General features: G+C 41.0%; 2 protein-coding genes across 2 annotated transcripts; both read right to left on the bottom strand.

Annotated features, from left to right (window-relative positions):
* Positions 1-1,656: 1,656 nt before the first annotated feature.
* On the bottom strand, positions 1,657-7,405 carry mmp20a (matrix metallopeptidase 20a (enamelysin)). The gene is made up of 10 exons (XM_049575891.1): positions 7,286-7,405; positions 5,301-5,554; positions 5,020-5,168; positions 4,725-4,850; positions 3,372-3,533; positions 3,168-3,276; positions 2,935-3,077; positions 2,553-2,709; positions 2,083-2,186; positions 1,657-1,757 (listed from the first exon to the last, which is right to left on the bottom strand). The coding sequence occupies exons 1-10, from the start codon at positions 7,403-7,405 to the stop codon at positions 1,657-1,659; spliced, it is 1,425 nt and encodes a 474-aa protein (XP_049431848.1).
* Positions 7,406-7,967: 562 nt separating this feature from the next.
* mmp20b (matrix metallopeptidase 20b (enamelysin)) lies at positions 7,968-13,795 on the bottom strand. The gene is made up of 10 exons (XM_049577222.1): positions 13,585-13,795; positions 12,793-13,031; positions 12,008-12,156; positions 11,554-11,679; positions 11,300-11,458; positions 11,016-11,187; positions 10,561-10,694; positions 10,152-10,308; positions 8,484-8,587; positions 7,968-8,068 (listed from the first exon to the last, which is right to left on the bottom strand). Exons 1-10 carry the CDS (start codon positions 13,717-13,719, stop codon positions 7,968-7,970), a joined length of 1,476 nt encoding a protein of 491 aa, XP_049433179.1. The 5' UTR covers positions 13,720-13,795.
* Positions 13,796-16,402: the final 2,607 nt, after the last annotated feature.

Here is a 16,402-nt window from a genome sequence, read left to right as displayed (position 1 = left end):
ATCCCACATTTTTCATTTACCTTCTGATGTGTTTGTTTTATTTGTCACATGTGCAAAGTGCAGTGATCTAGGTAAGAGCATTGAGTAAATATACTGCAGACACATGCATTTTATCTGCCCAAATCAAACACTGAGCTGCAGATTAAAATCCCAAATGAATAAGACTGATTTGTGTCATTTATCCACTATAAATTTTGGCGTCACTCTAACATTAACAAACACCCACTCTGTCAAGAAAAAAAACGTTGCCAACATTTTGTTTTTGTCAGTGTTCTCTTGCACTCTCTGATAATCTCTGATGCACAGTGACCACAGTCCAGTTTGGCAGGTAAACATGTGTGCAGTCAACTTAGGTCACATGACATTTTTTCAAGACTCTAAAGTCCACTGACTGAGGCTGGAACTACCTCTTACTGCCATTCGGGGACACCAGTGTTGCTTAAGTTGCCTTCCACATACGTCATCAACACAGGCATTGAGTGTTGCAGCTGACTGAGAGGACAGAGGCTGCTTATTTTTACCTACTTGTCTACTTATTTTTATGTCTAATTAAAAAAAAAAAGTAGGACTCTGGAGCAGTGATGGAAGGGGTTTTATCTAAGTATTGTACTTGTAATACAATTCTGAGGTACTTTATACTTGTACTTCATCTTGACAGAAATATTGTATATATATTCCATATTCCACTAGGTCTACATTTATTTGCTGTAGCTACTGTTGTATACCATATCATATCTTGTATATCATCATCTGCATTATGAGTTCTTTAACTTTAATTCTTATAATACATGTTGTTATAATGCACCCTAAAAAATACTGGATCAAGTCACTAACCCAGGTTCAGGGTATTGGCTTTCTGTTGGGTTTTTTTCTGATGCAGAAGGAATAATGAACCAAATATTAGTACTGTATGACATTTTTGACCTCATAAATAGGTGGCTAGTTTGTTTTAAAACTGGATCAAATAACAGGGGATTTTGGCATGATTGATGACCCAGTGGTTTTTGTACTCATGGATACAGGGTAAACTTAACCCAGTACTGGGTCAGTGCCAGATTTACCCAGTACTGCATACCATGGTTGACGCAAATATGGGTTAAAATAGACCCATAGTTTTTCCCTGTGTACCTTTTCATGTACTTTTACGTAAGGTGAATTTTGAATGCAAGACTTTTACTTGTATTTCTGGTTTTACTGAATCTTCCACCACTGCCTTGAAGAGCAAACAATGTGGTGCACAATGCATCTGAGATTTTATTGAGTTCAGTATAATAAGACACATCCTGTTTTTACATATTCAGATTGTAGTCAAAGCTACGTTAATACCAACATCATGCAGTCATGAGGTTTTTAATTAGTATTCAGTTTTAAATGCATTTTTTCAGGACAAACATTCTGAAAAAAGTCCACAATATTTGAAAAAGTGACACTTTGCACTTGATATTCACATTACATGTCCTCAGTGCTGTACATCCTTACACATAAGAAGCATTAATACCATTGTATCAAAAAGGACAACCAAGATCTAAACCGTATAACAATTCAGACAGATAAATAATGTTATATACGCATCATCTCAGCTTAACAACTACAACCTATCTAGTTCTTCTCAGCTATATAAAGGATGTATTCTCAGTAACCACTGTATTGACTGTATCAACATCCTAGCCAAGAATTTGCTGAAATGATCTTCACCATCCGGTTCTGTCTGAAGTCGTACTGGTAGGATTTTGTCCCACCGAAGAGGAAGATGTTTCCTGTCAACAGAATGTCATACAAAGAGTGTGTTATCTCCTCGTGGTGTTTCAAGACAAATGAGGTGAAATGTAAACGACAAAGTTTGACTGTAAACACAAGGCTTCTACTTGGGTAACAAGTTGTTCTAAAACTGGGGCAAATGGAGCTTTCCATATAAAAGTGTGCCCAGTGCGGTGAACCCCACCCGTCTACCACCTAAACACGGTAAAAACAAGAAATTACAACTTCTATTTCAGTTATGTTCTATTTGTATCCTGCCGTTTAGGTCCACATTATACAAAGTTCATGACCATAAAGTGTGACAGTTTTTCTCGTTTTGTTTACCATCTAACTTAAAGGCAGCATTGACCTTTCTCGGGATTCCGGGCCAGTCTGTTTGGATGAGTCTGGGGAAGCCGGGGTCCATCCTTCTCCTGCGCTCGTCATACCTGAGGTTGGATCATTCAACAGATGAATTTTTAGCGCCCTTTTCAGTGTGGGAATGTCAGTATGTTCAAGTATAATGTTGTTCACCCTCTTCAATAATATAAATAATTGCATAACTCAGTAAATATTGTGCTTTCTGAATACAATTTCAGCTGTTGGGCTACAGTGTAAACTTCCTTTAGTCAAATGGCTAGTATGTCAGTAGTCATACAAACTGATCTGATGCCTTTGAATGTGCATTTTGGTTCAATGTAGACTCTGATAATGTATTCATCAGCTCATTTTAACAGGTAAGTTTTGACTTTTCAAGAAATATACAATTAAAATGGAAAAAAAATGTGAAGAAAATCAACATTTGAAAAAATTACCTGTAATAAAACTCCCCTACGAAGAAGACTGTTTTCCCATATTCACTGACATGCACGGCAGCGTCAACCTGCCTGACGCTGGAGGAGAAGCCGTACTCATGGATGGAGCCAGCATGACTTTTTGTCTTAAGCTGTTGAACCACCCAGTACTTATGACCTGGAAAAACACAGCCGTGTCACTGCATTTTGGGACACTATGAAAAACAGCAACATACCACAAGCGCTGCCAAACTCAATGAGCCTCTTGCATGAACTGCAACACTTAAGTTGCACAAGGCTGTAATTTGGGTGCGACTTTGTGTTTCCCCCCACCAACTGGAAATCCAGCCATGTCATGCTGACAAGGCCTAAGTGATGCTTTGCAGACTGCCCATTACTCTACCAGTGAATATGTACACCACGCCTTTGGCAGGGATGTCATAAGCGGCATCCACGTGAGAACTGATGCTCGGTAAATATGTGCTGCTGTGGCTCTCTCGCAGGCGATTCCAATAAGTTGTCTGTGTTGTTCTCATCCACATGTACCTAAGTTGAAACAAATGAGCAGTCATAGCTGCAGCTCAAACACACTGAAGCTCTTGTGCAATCATAATATGAAGAATATTTTACATTTACCTGTTTTTAAAGAAAACAATCTCATTTCCAATCAGAACTGCTGCATCGAAAGAGAAGTTGGGGTCACACTTTTTGGGGGCTGCTGTTTCCACTTTTATTGTAGGTTTTCCTAAGACACATTATAACAGAATGCATTAAATATGACATTGCTCATTATGATGCACTACTCCCTGATCATTTCCAGTTTCTTAATTTGCTTCTTACCGTACAGTGTTTGGATCCCTAGCACATCATCTTTGGACAGGGAGTACTGGGTACTGCTTTGAGACTTGTAATTGGGGTACATGATAGCAGAGGGGTCTCTTGAGTGACTCAGACCCAGCGAGTGGCCGAGCTCATGAGCTGCAACACTGAACAGGTTGTAACCTGAAATACAGCAACAGATAAGCCTTATAAGTCACACTGAAAACTGTCTGTGGGTTTGAAACTTTCAGGGGTTTTTTTTGCAATTCTGGCTACATCCCAATGATGATGTCACAGCAGGACTGGAGTCTGTCGCTGGTGCTTAAAGGTTGGGTCTGGAGGATTTTCCAGTTGCTGTTTGTAAACACACATTCAAATTTGGCCCCTCCTATCAGGTTCAACTCTCCCGGGTGTACGGAGCCCGGAGGTACGGAAGAAGGCTTCACAGAAGAGGTTCAGGCAAGGCTTGAGCATGCTGAGGCACGGCACCTGCACTCTCTCATTGGCTGGGGAAATCTCCGCCCAGAAGCGGTCCGAGCTCACAAAAACATCAAAATACAGTTAAAGGGCAGGAGCTCTGCAAACAGAGCCACCACCACACATGAAGAAGCCCATAGGTGATGATTAAGCAGGATTTCATTTGTATATGTCTATATTTTGTTTTGTTTGAAAATCCTCCAGATCCTACCTTTAATGTTTCAACTCAGAGTTATATTATTGTATAATTCATTCATTCATCCATTTTCCATAGCTGCTTATCCTGTTGGGCGCCGCAGGTAGGCTGGGGCCTATCCCAGCTAACATTGGGTGAGAGGCAGGGTACACCCTGGACAGGTCACCAGACTATCACAGGGCTGACACATAGAGACAGACAACCATTCACACTCACATTCACACCTACGGACAATTTAGAGTCACCAATTAACCTGCATGTCTTTGGACTGTGGTACCCAGAGAAAACCCAGGCTGACACAGGAAGAACATGCAAACTTCGCACAGGAGGGCTCCCCCATCACAGAGTTTCGAACCCCCACCCTGGATTTGAACCTGGAGTTGTCTTGCTGTGAGGCAACAATGCCAACCCCAGTTTTTAGGTATAATCCTAATATATAATGTTACTAAAACTGTAAAATAAATAGTATAAAGTATAATGATTCCCTCTAAAATGTAGTGGAGCAGAGATATAAAGTAGCATAAAGAGGATATCGTCAAATAAACCTCTTAGTACCTTAACATATATTAGCTATTCTCCTACTTTGCAAGAAAATATTGATTTACCTCAACAACAAGTCTAAAGGACAACGATTGTACTCTTGACAATCTGCAAAAGGTTTCCTATTCCAGGATAATCTTTATTGTTTCATTCTGACAAACCTTTCTTCCCCGTCGTCCATGTTTCATCCTCATCAAAGTGCACATCTCCTCCCATCCCCTCTCCTGGTTGAAAGGCATGAGCCAGCACACCCCCGGGTCCATCAAAGGAGAAGAAATCTCCATGAGCTGCAACAGAAAAGACAAGCATCTTCACACTCTGAATCAGATGGGACTTCAAAACCTAGTATGCTGTTTTTGTATGTTTCTTTTTCTTTCTAGGCATTCTTGACCATAATTGGGAACTCTGTTTTCAGTTTATCTTAAACAACTCTTTAGAGGTGGTTTTCAGATTTACTTCTGCGGGCAAAGGAGATGAGTATATCAGCTTTGCCATGGTTGTCTTTGATGAACCTCAGTGGTGCTGCATCACTCCACATCTTCAGGGCTGAACGAAAGGACTTTTCCACATCCTCTCTTTTCATGTCTGGAGTGTATTTGGCAATCCTGCATATCATAGATGGACACACAGACGTCAGAGTGTGGGACCACCAAGCTCCGCAGCTGCAGCTACAGTAACATGTTCACTAAAATAAAACAATCCATCCAGAAAATTATATTATAAATACAATGTCTTACATGTATGTGATGGTGTGGTTCTTCCATTTAGGCTTTTCAGGGTAAAAACTGAAGCTTTCCACATCTGGAACGCCACACCTGGGCTCCTTCATCACATCCAGGGTGTGACTGTCCAGACGACCTGTTTCTCTCAGACCAAAGAAGTTTTGCATTTCTCTGATCTTCTCTTCCATGGCCGACGTGGACCTGATCCTTCTCTCCAACATTTTGCCTCTGCTTCTGGGGTTCAGGTTGTAAAACCTCCTGAGGTAGCCCTGTTGATGAAAGACATTTGGGTCTGGAGGTTTAGGTGTAGGTTATCATGACGAGATGTGTAAAATGTATCTGCAGATGGTGTTCTGTGTTTTTCCCTGGTATGTTACAGTATTGAAATATGATGTAGTTTATAAGGCATAAAGAATCAAAGTCCAGGCACTCAGATCGGTTTGGAAAAATGAAAAAGCCTTTATTTAATGGGCAAGAGTCATTAAAAAAACCAACGCATGTCGGCTTGCGCCTCCCTCAGGGTGCAGTCTATATTTGATGAAGTTAAAACTGATTTTTTTTTTGTCCTTTTACTCTAAATTAAAACAATTTAAGCGTTGCCATTAAAGAGTTTTTGTTTGTTTGTTTGTCAGGATTATCTCATATTGATTCTACTTATTAAATGTACGCTGCATCGTTTGCATAGAGCGAGATAAGGAGCGAAGAAGTTGGATCAGGATTTTGAGAGACGCTGCAATTTAAAACCAAAGAGATGATTTTTATTTTTATTTCACTATTCTCTGTCCATCACTAATCCATAATTTAAAAGGCACCAAATGTGTTCTGGTTCCATGTGGGTAAAACCACAATGGGCAAACTCACTGACAGTCACTTACCTCTTTGTGACTTTCAGAAAGTAGCAGTGGACTTGGGTTGGGAACCGGAGGCTCACCAGCTCTGGTCTCTGTCTGGACCAAATATGGAGTGTGGACTGGTGACTGGAGAAGTGCCAGTTCACTGCTGAGGTGCCCTTGAGTAAGGCACTGAACCCCCAACTGCTAAGGTGCCTGTCCATGGGCAGCCCCCTCACTCTGATATCTCTGCATTTAACATGTGTATAGTCCTGTTTGTGCATGTGTGTGTATTCGGGCCTGTGTGTATATGACGACAAATCAATTCAGTATATGAAAAAATTGAATTTCCCCTCACGGATCTATAAAGTATATCTAAGATGGAGGCCAGAATCGCATCTTAATAAACTTTGGTTTCTTATTTTGCACGTGTTGTTCTAATTATCTGATATGCACAGACTGATACCAGAACAGTTCATATTTTGAGTCTCACAACAATCCTGTTTTGATTTTAGATGATTCCTTGTTTTTTAAATAAGCTGATTCTCTTCTCCTTGAAAAGTCATACTACACAAGCTTTAATTTCAAGAAGTGCATTGGTTGTAAGGAAAAAAACATTACCTGGGAAAAAAACACACCCAAGTTTTTGTTGTTGTTGTTGTTGTTGTTTTGTTTTGTTTTGTTTTGTTTTTCAAAAAAAAAACACACAGAGACCTCCATTTACTTTTGATTATTGGTAGGGCAGAGATTTTATCAGGGTGGCCATGGCTCTCCAGCAGCCACCCATTAGTGCCGCCACTGCAAAGTAGTTTGGCTTTTCTTTTTTAAAATAATGTCTATATTTTCAAAGTAAGCGCTTGTAAAGTGAAAAACATAGTACTTCATTTGGTTTAGATAAAAGAAATGCATAAATATAGATGGATATTTGTAATAGGGTTTACCTATCTGCATTATGTTGCAGCTATAAAACAAATCAAATAAGTGCAACTTTTTAAATAAATGCAACTAAGTAACAAAGCATTGCCTGGTTACAGTTTGAAATAGTTCTTCCTATAATGTTTCTGCACAGCAAAGGTCACATTCTTATTCATGGAAGTTAATGTGTGCAGCGCCACCATTAGGATATCTGTGTCTAATATAACCTTTAAAGATAGCCATCCACCCACAAACCTCAGCCAGCTCCACATCCTCAGGCTTCGGCAACAGATCCTGATCAATGGGTAGAGTCCACAAGACTTCCACTAACATCAGAGAGCCCAAAACTGGTATCCACAGCAAGAGCAACTCCATGATTTAAATGCATATTTCCACCAGGCTTTACTTTTTTATATGGGAGTGTTGTCAGGGTTGTTGGGCAATCACAGCTGGGTCTACCTGCCCCAGTTTTCTGGAGGTTTTGTGGTTAAAACCTCCCAATGAAATGTCTGTATAACACGTCTGGGCTTTCTGTCTGTAATGGGCAAAGACGTGTGTGCAGTGTGTTTTGTAGTGTAGAAACCAGAAGCTGAAAGTGTTGTTTGTGAATTCTGTATATTGTAGTCAGTCAAGTCAAAACCTGCAGCCATTACACTCATCTGCCCTCATATCTGTGTATCAGTCTTACACAGTGATAAACAGATTCGATCATAAAAGCTGATGCAAGGAGAATTTGACTGTGAGACACATACAAAAACACACACACATACATATATTGTAAGGTTTAAACAGTCATTCTTTTATTTCGACACAATGTGACTGATAAATAAATCTCCACTCAAAAGTGAGGAAGTACAGTGTTTTTGCTTTTCATTGTTTAATTTAATCAATGTATTCGGGTAATTTCCTTGCTGCATGTTTATGGATTTACAGTATTTCAACATCCAAGCCAGGAATTTGCTTTCTCAACTTCAACAACTTGTTTTTGGGTGTAGTCGTATTTGTGGACTTGTGGTCCGATGAAGAAGTAGATGAAACCTGAGAAGAAAAATGAGATGTTAAAGGAGCAAACAAAGTGATTCACATATTTAGCCTTTATCGTGCTGTGTTGTCTGGAATGTTTTTGCCGTTTGGTGCTGTTGGTGATGATTATGATGAGCATCTGAACTTGAATATCCACTTTTGCTCACAAATGTATGTCTTTAAGTGGTAAAGAGGGTAAATCATACAGTTTAAATCATAGAGGGGAACCATATGCTCAGTAAAAACACCTCTACACTGAGCTGATGTGTACTACTTATAAGAATGCAACTTGCTCCCTCAAGCTACAGACAGAAGTATACCACCTCCAAACTTTACACTGTTGAATGTGTATTATGTATTTTTTTTCTTGTGGAACATTTTTACATTTGAGTAAGATTTAAATGAACGAGCAACGTTAATACTGTCTCACCCTCTTTATAAAAAGCTGCATTTATCGTTGTGTTGACTCCAGGAAAGTCCTCGCTGATGTACTTTGGGTAACCAAAATCCATAACCCTTCGGTTTTCATTGTAACTGCGAAGAGACACGATATAAACAAAGTGAGAAGGCACGACTCATGATCATCAAAGACAAAACATTCGTTCCTGGCTGTTACTGTTATGGTCATGTCATCAAAGTCCAAATTGAGCCCTCTGTTCTCTGTGTGAGGTCTGAATGACAAACAAAATCTGCAGGTCGGATCTGAGTCAACTTCTTTAATGTGCAAGTCCCTACCTACCGGTGCTTTGTGATTTGCTTCGGTTATGCCACCACATTTTCATTTAATATGATGTAATAAAGGCGCTTAGGGTAAAAAAAAAAGTAGTGTGTCATTTAATTTAATTCAGTCTGTAGTGCACACATACATGGATTTGTTTTGATGCTTTTGATAATGCCTGTCTTTATAGAGGAAAAATTACATTTTACAGTGCCAGACATGAGTATTCTCGTTCCTGCAGTGCATGGCTTAAATGGTTAAAGTCCCCCTCCAGTACTTAAACTAGTACTTTGTTTAACATGGTTTTCCCACAAAAAAAGATACTCTGAAAGGGAGCTGGAGCAGATCTACTCTCTCTCCCTCATTCACAAATTCTGGATCTGGCTTCCGCCCCACACACCAACACTGCGTGTAGCAACTTTCGGCTTTCCCCAGCTCTGACACAGTGCTACAGGGGCTAAACTGGTGAAAGAGCTTTGAGCATCAAGATGGCCAGCGTTAGCATTAGAGGAAATATTGGCATGAATTAGCCATTGTTATGTGCAGCAGCCTGTTCCCTCTCTCTCTCTGTCAGCCTGGTCTCCCTCCTCCCTCTGCCTGCTGCGCACCTGAGTGCAATCAGGTGTGATATGTACTCAGGTAGAGAGAGGAGGAGGTGATAAGAGGGACAGGGAGTGTAGAGACAGGAGAGGCATGGCACATGGCACACTGACAGCCGATCAGGTAGGGAGGAGTCTTTTTCTTCCTCCCTTGTTTTTCCTCTCCCCAAACTGGTTCTTTTCCCCCATGCTCTTTTAGGTGCTGGGGTTTTGTTGTTTTAGTTTGTTGTGTTAGTTTGGGTTGGAGATTGCAGATAGTCATGTTATTCGTCTCTTTTGTTTCTTTAGGTTTAATTAGTTTAGGGGGAGACGCTGGGAGCGACTGCCCACTGCGTGGCTGGCCCAGCGTCTTGCCTCCTTTTATTCCTTTTGGCCAGGGTCTCAGTCCCTTTTTGTTTTCCTTTTAGTTTGTTTGTGCTTTTGTTTAATGTTTTGGGGTATACAATAAAGCTGGTGGGTAAACTGTTACCTTTGGTGTGGCGTCCTCTTTTTATATGTTGCAGCCTCCTGCCCCTATTGAGCCGGGTTTTGTTATTGTTTGTATGGAGGAAGTGCACAGACATCACCCCTCTCCGTAGAGGGAATGTGAAAACATTTATCTAGTGACAAACTTTGCACAGATACTAATCATGATACACAAGGTTAAACATTTTAGGGTACAGAAATATGAGAAACACTTATTTTGGTAGAGGGGGACTTAAAATGAACTTAAAACAATCATAGGAATGGTCCTTTAAGTGAGTGCAATAGTTATCATGGTCATGGTCATTTGTTGTCTTACCTCCAGTAAATATCATGCATAAAAAAGAGGGTGCGTCCTGTTTTCACGACATGCACTGCTGCATCAACGTCCTGCACCCAGGCTGGAAATCCAAAGTGTGTGAGTGCTCGGGGCTTTCCCTTCACAAGAGAGCCTTTCACTGTCCAGAACATGGATTCTGTCAAAACAAGGTAGGAGAAAAAAATCTATGTTTTGATATTCATGTATATCAGAGGGCTTTCACTCATTTGGTGATTGTCAGAATCATAATATCTTTGAATCTGTTACACTGAATGTTTGTGTGTGTAGAGTTCTGGGGTGATTATTGGTTGATTGTGTATAGAAACTGGGGTTAGATTTAATCATAAGAAAACCTACTGTCTGTTGCACTTTATTTGAAACATTGAATTATTAAAGATGACAAACGTACCATGAATGAGGTAAGCAGTGGATCTGCGAGGCACCCAGAAGGCAGCGTCGATGCTGGATTCAATTTTGGGCATAAAATTGGTGATGGGACCTTCTTTGATGTCATATTGCTCGTTGTGTTTAATCCAGAGATACCTTGTGGGAGAACATGTTGGTTAGGTCAAAACATTCATGATTATGGCGTAAACAATCACATATTCATCTACTTGGAACAAAGTAAAACCATATAAATGTATTGCTACTTTTACATGACAAGAAGAAGATGGTATTCAGTTTGTATTAAATGGTAAAATAACACTTTTACATATTAAACCATCAGATCTGAAGAACATGAGACTCACTCATTTACAGATACAAAAAATGACCTTTGACCTCTTTCCTTTTCTGAAGAGTAAATATATCTTCTTATGAATAATAGGTGTGAATTAAAGAAAGAAAGAAAAATCATCAACATGCTTTTCTCTGAAAAAGAAGGTGGCATCCCCGACAGTGGACACGGCGTCAAAGGTCAGGTCTTTAGCACATTTGTTCTCCATGAGTTGAGGGAACAGCGATCCCGACAGCCAGGCATTATTCTGTGAGCTCCAGCCATGCCTTGGAAAGTAATTCGGACGACCTCTAACTGGACCTAATCAGAACACACTCAAAGGTCAGGTTCTACTTCAATACAACTATTACTACAGTGTTACTGTTTTCAAGTGCAATACGTTCACAATACAAAATAAATAAAAATTGTTTACTGTAAAGTGCGTTGATATTTGCTATATCCTCGTTGGATAATAAGTTGGCTGAGTGAGAGGATTTGTACGTCGGGTACATCAGAGACTGTGGGTTTCTGGAGTGCTTCAGGCCCAGAGCATGGCCAAATTCATGTGCAGCGACAACAAACAGATTAAAACCTGCAACAGCACAACAAATACATCCAAATGAATGATATTGTCTAATAAATTCCTTCAGTATCATCATTGAGTGCCAGTGTAATTCATTTCAGCACCTGTCTGTCCTGCTGTCCAGTGCTCATCGTCATCAAAGTGTGTGTCCCCTCCAACGCCCAGCCCTGGACCAAAGGCATGAGCCAGTGTGCCTCTGGGTCCGTCAAATGGGTACAAGTCACCATGTTCTTTATGATATAATCCGGGCCAAACATGAAATCGAAACCACAGAGAACACAATTTTCTTTCATGCCAAAAGAAAATTACAGGCTTCTGTTCACATCGTCTAAATGAGTCTGTGAAGTTCAGCAGCCACAGCATGATGACACTGCGCTGGTTAGCAATTAGATTACAACCGAATATCCCTGTGTGTACAGTATATCCAAGGGATTGTGTTTTATACAACACATGATTTATCACTGAAAGGCGTATTTCTGTGAGCATGAGTTAACATGTTAAATGCACTTCAAAATATCGTCTCTACTTGTCCTGTGTGAAGCAAAAAGACAAACCCACCGTGGGTCGCAAACTCCACCATGATGTCAGCGTTGCGGGTGTGCGACCTGACAAACGTCAGACTGCTGGCTCTGGCCCAAACACTGAAAGCTGACTCAACCAGCGAGTCGACAGTGTTGCGAGGCAAATCTCTGGTGTACCTGCCAATGCTGTAACACAAATAAGTACATGGCATGTTGTTGATGAACACAAGGATCAAGACACAGTATACCTTGAACATAAGTCTCGTAAATTGGTCGTAAATTCTTCAGACTTTTTGAAGAATAAGAGCTACCCAATGTCCACAGATGACATAACATGTACTATAGGTTACACGGCTTTCGACAATAGCTGCTTATCTTAGCTTCTCTTTAATTATGGATGTATTCTGTATGAAAACCAGCTGGCGTGACTCTAACAGAACGAGCAAAAGAATGGATGAGGATGTTCCAGACAGTGTTACATAAGTTCAGGCATGTATGGCGAACTTGGCACACTAACAAGCCCATAATAGCTCCCAAAGGCAGGAGTCCCAAACCCAAAAATCTGTTAGCCACGATGATTTGTGACAGCTACAACTCCCTATTTCTCCCAAAGGTTTTATTGCCTGCTGCCGTAAATGTTTCCCACGTATTGGCGGTGTTTGCGCTTTAGGGACAACCATACTGTTATATTTTTGGCAAGTTCAGTTCAGTCAAATGTTTCACTACAGATGTATCTTTTAGACAGTAATTCTATTAGACTTTACAAGTAAAAAGAGTGATAGCATGTTGACCATTAAACATCATTAAAGATCACATAGATACCTGTAGGTGATGACATTCTTGTTCCATCGTGTCCCCTGGATGTGGCTGTAATCCTCCACATCTGGAACGCCACACCGAGGGCTCCTCATTAACTCCAGCGTGTCTGAGTCCAGCACGCCTGTTGCATTGAGCCCAAAGAATATCTGCATGTCTTTCACCTTGGAAGTGAAGGAGGGCCCGCTCCGCTTCATGCGCCCCATGGTTTCTTTTTCCAGGTTGTAGTACTGCTGGAGGTATTCCTGTGAGTAGATTCGAGGTCCAAATCAGACATCATGTTGCACTGAAGAGCCAGGCATATTAACTTGTCCCGTGCAACTCAATTAATTGCCAAAGTTGTATTCCCTTTGTGGATCCTTTTGTTTTGCAGCATGCATTCTAGCAGATTACACATTTTTGTCGTACTTTGTAGCATCTTGCACATTGCTTTCATTCATTTCCCATGCAGATCACCTTTCCCAACATTTCCTTCCATAGAAAAACAAGAGTACAATTATGAAAGCAAATTAAGGAGAGAGTAAAATGAGGATGCTGAAGGATGCATGCAGTATAACAGCTACGAGGACTCCGAGGGCAGAGCAGTTACTTACCTCCGCCCCCCACCCACACAAAAACAGAAGAAATAAATACATAATCTCAGTATCCCACACACAGCTGTGAATGGATCCTCGCAATTTCCCTCCTTCAATAGAAATACCTCCAAATTGGCATGTTTCTGGCATTGTACAAGAGATTAAGTCACATGCAGTTCAATCTCAAACTTTTGTATTGCAGCTCATGCAATTATGCACTTACTGTGGCCAGCTTCAAGTCAACCTGTGGTTCTGTGGAAGGAGTGCTCTCTGTCTCCGGCATAAATGTGGGTGCCGTAAAACACGGACCGGGCATGAGTAAGACCAAGAGACAGCAGGAAAGCAGCATGACATGCATTTCACAGACTTACACTACTACATGAATTGTAGTGGCCTAGTTTAAGCACATGAAGATGGAAGTTCTGGTTAATGAGAAAGCCTTTTAAATGGTTATTGTGACTCATGCCACTTGCAAATCCAAGGGAAGCCTCACGATGGAATTGGGAGGGGTTTGCAGAGAGCCAAGGACAGTGAAACGAGAAAAGAAAGAAATGACAGTTGAACAGTTTTGGTCATGTGACATTTTTGCTCCAATGATGATCTGATCTCATCTGGCTTCAATTTCAAGATCTTCAATCCAATGCAAATTTAGGAAAGATTGTGTTTCCATAATGATCAAAGCAATGTGAATAAGATTAAGATACAAAATTTACACAGGGATTTTAAGAATGTGCAGTGTCCTGACTCACTGATAATCCCAAACAAATGGTGAAACTGCAACATGAGGCAACACACAGTACAGTCAATGATTCTTTCTGCAATCATGTTCTTATTGTAACTGTAAGTATGTTATGCATAAACATGTTGATATTTCCACCATCAACAGCTCTGATATTGAGTAAATTATTTCCTCTGCAGGGAACCTCAGCTAAACTGCCTGCAGACTGATGCAACACAATGAACTGGGTGGCAGCGCTCAATCCCACGCATTCTGCAAGCTCTCCCGAAATAACCCCGTCAAAGCCTATTCTTGACCCGTTTTAGCAGCAAGTGCATGTAAGACCTTCCAATCAGAGAGTTCGCGGAGAGGGAGCCTAAATTGCAGGGGTGGATTTAAGGCCTTCGAAAAAGAAAAATGGCCGCCAGCCAGGCCGCCTGACTGGCAAGGGTGGTGCCGAGCAGTACATTCAGGCTACAATTACGGTTGATTGGTCATTGTGGAGCTTTATGCGACCGACAGCATTCCTCTGTGGGGCAACAGGAGCTGAGTTTTCCATAATACGCCGCGCTCTTTTGCAGAAGGACTTGAAAATTTGTGTCACTCTGGTTTTATGGTCTGAGTACAGACATGGTAATGAAGTCATTTTAAGGAGGAGTGATGATTGAAAGTGTAGCTTGGAGCTGCAAGGTTACAAGCTGGGAGAGACCGCTGTGGTAATGAAACCAGTGGAAACATCTCTGTTTTGCCCCAACACTTTCTCACAGACTTGGTGCCAGAGATGGTTCATTTCAGAACAAATAGCTGAGATGAGTAATATTTGTCTTGGAAAGCGGCTTCTTTTCTGTCTGTAATTATAAGTAATACTTTATGCAGTGCTTCAAGACACCATTTATCATCAAAGTACAAAAAGTACTGAAGGGGTGACTGAGAGTCAGATTCACATGACAGATGAATGCATTAATAATGCAAACACCAATGAATAATATTCAACATCAGCATCATAAACTGAAAATGTATTCTTTCATGTCTCCTTGTCCCTCAAAACCACACCAAACTGTGAACACGCTCCAGATTTTTCTTCCCTGCTTCAGATTTCTGTGGTCTTTTAAAACGTGTCACTCCAATATTTATTTTGCAAGCATGCAAATGTAGTTGTTTTAAAATGGCATATCCACCATGAGATATAGGCACTCGAACAAACAGTGAATTAAACTAAACTGAAACAAATGCTGGTGCCTTTAAAGCCTCTGTGCCTCTGTGTAGCATTTGAAAATATCTGACTTTGGCTCCCCCTAGTGGCAGTATCAAGAAACGTCACATCCAAACTGAGATGAATTGGTGAAAGCAATATTTACAGGTCCACTGTGGGATTTGGGAGGATATATTCGCAGAAATTGAATATAATAAAATAAGTATGTTTTCTTTAGTGTATAATCACCTGAAAATAAGAATCATACTGTTTTTGTTAGCTGTTTATATCTAAACAGGGAGCGGGTCCTCGTTTACAGAGATCGCAATGTTGCACCACCATGTTTCTACAGTAGACCAGAACGGACAAACAAAAAACACTGGCTCTAGCTGGGCCCCTCTGCAACAAGAGCATCAGAAAAACACCCATTTATTTAACTTGAAATTGCTTAAGTGTTTGCTTTATTCATATTCAGTGTCATCCAGACAGGATGTTAGTGTGTCTGTGACTTCCTGGAACTTACGGACTGAAGGCTGCTGGAAACTAGCCTCGCGTAAATACCCACCCCCTTCGTCTGTCTCATTTGAACGAGATGGCGGAGAAGTAGTGCAAGTGTACCTGTTACATGCATTCTTTGCAATGAAACGCTGTAGGCTAATTCACATGCCTATGTGACTACAAAGAGTAACGTTAATGATATTTCGTGCAAGACTGTCATGTTATAATTAAGTTTATTTCATTCACAACGGTGTTCAGCGGACTGTCAGTGATGCACTGCGGTCAAGCCAGCTGTGGTTCGCTTTTGCTTGGTCAAATCAGCTGCATGGGGCGGCACGGTGGTGTGGTGGTTAGCACTCTCGCCTCACAGCAAGAGGGTTGCCGGTTCGATCCCGGGCGTGGGAGCCCTTCTGTGCAGAGTTTGCATGTTCTCCCCGTGTCAGCGTGGGTTCTCTCCGGGCACTCCGGCTTCCTCCCACAGTCCAAAGACATGCAGATTGGGAACTAGGTTAATTGGTAACTCTAAATTGTCCATAGGTGTGAATGTGAGCGTGAATGGAATGTCTCTATGTGTCAGCCCTGCGATAGTCCAGGGTGTACCCTGCCTCTCGCCTGATGTAGCTTATGTGTAAC

The sequence above is a fragment of the Epinephelus fuscoguttatus genome, linkage group LG5 (assembly GCF_011397635.1).
Source record: "Epinephelus fuscoguttatus linkage group LG5, E.fuscoguttatus.final_Chr_v1".
NCBI lineage: Eukaryota > Metazoa > Chordata > Actinopteri > Perciformes > Serranidae > Epinephelus > Epinephelus fuscoguttatus.
Note: the sequence above shows the minus strand (reverse complement) of the source record. Positions and strands in the feature narration are given on the sequence as shown.

Bases quoted from the DNA above. Each gene is read 5' to 3' on its own strand.
- mmp20b (XM_049577222.1), bottom strand. From the start codon at position 13,719: ATGCATGTCATGCTGCTTTCCTGCTGTCTCTTGGTCTTACTCATGCCC. The intron at 12,157-12,792 runs GTATCTATGTGA...TTTGTGTTACAG, and splicing joins AAGAATGTCATCACCTACAG to CATTGGCAGGTACACCAGAG. The intron at 11,680-12,007 runs GTGGGTTTGTCT...TATATCATAAAG, and splicing joins GGTGGAGTTTGCGACCCACG to AACATGGTGACTTGTACCCA.
- mmp20a (XM_049575891.1), bottom strand. From the start codon at position 7,405: ATGGAGTTGCTCTTGCTGTGGATACCAGTTTTGGGCTCTCTGATGTTA. The intron at 5,169-5,300 runs GTAAGACATTGT...TATGATATGCAG, and splicing joins AACCACACCATCACATACAT to GATTGCCAAATACACTCCAG. The intron at 4,851-5,019 runs GTAAATCTGAAA...TTTCTGTTGCAG, and splicing joins CATCTCCTTTGCCCGCAGAA to CTCATGGAGATTTCTTCTCC.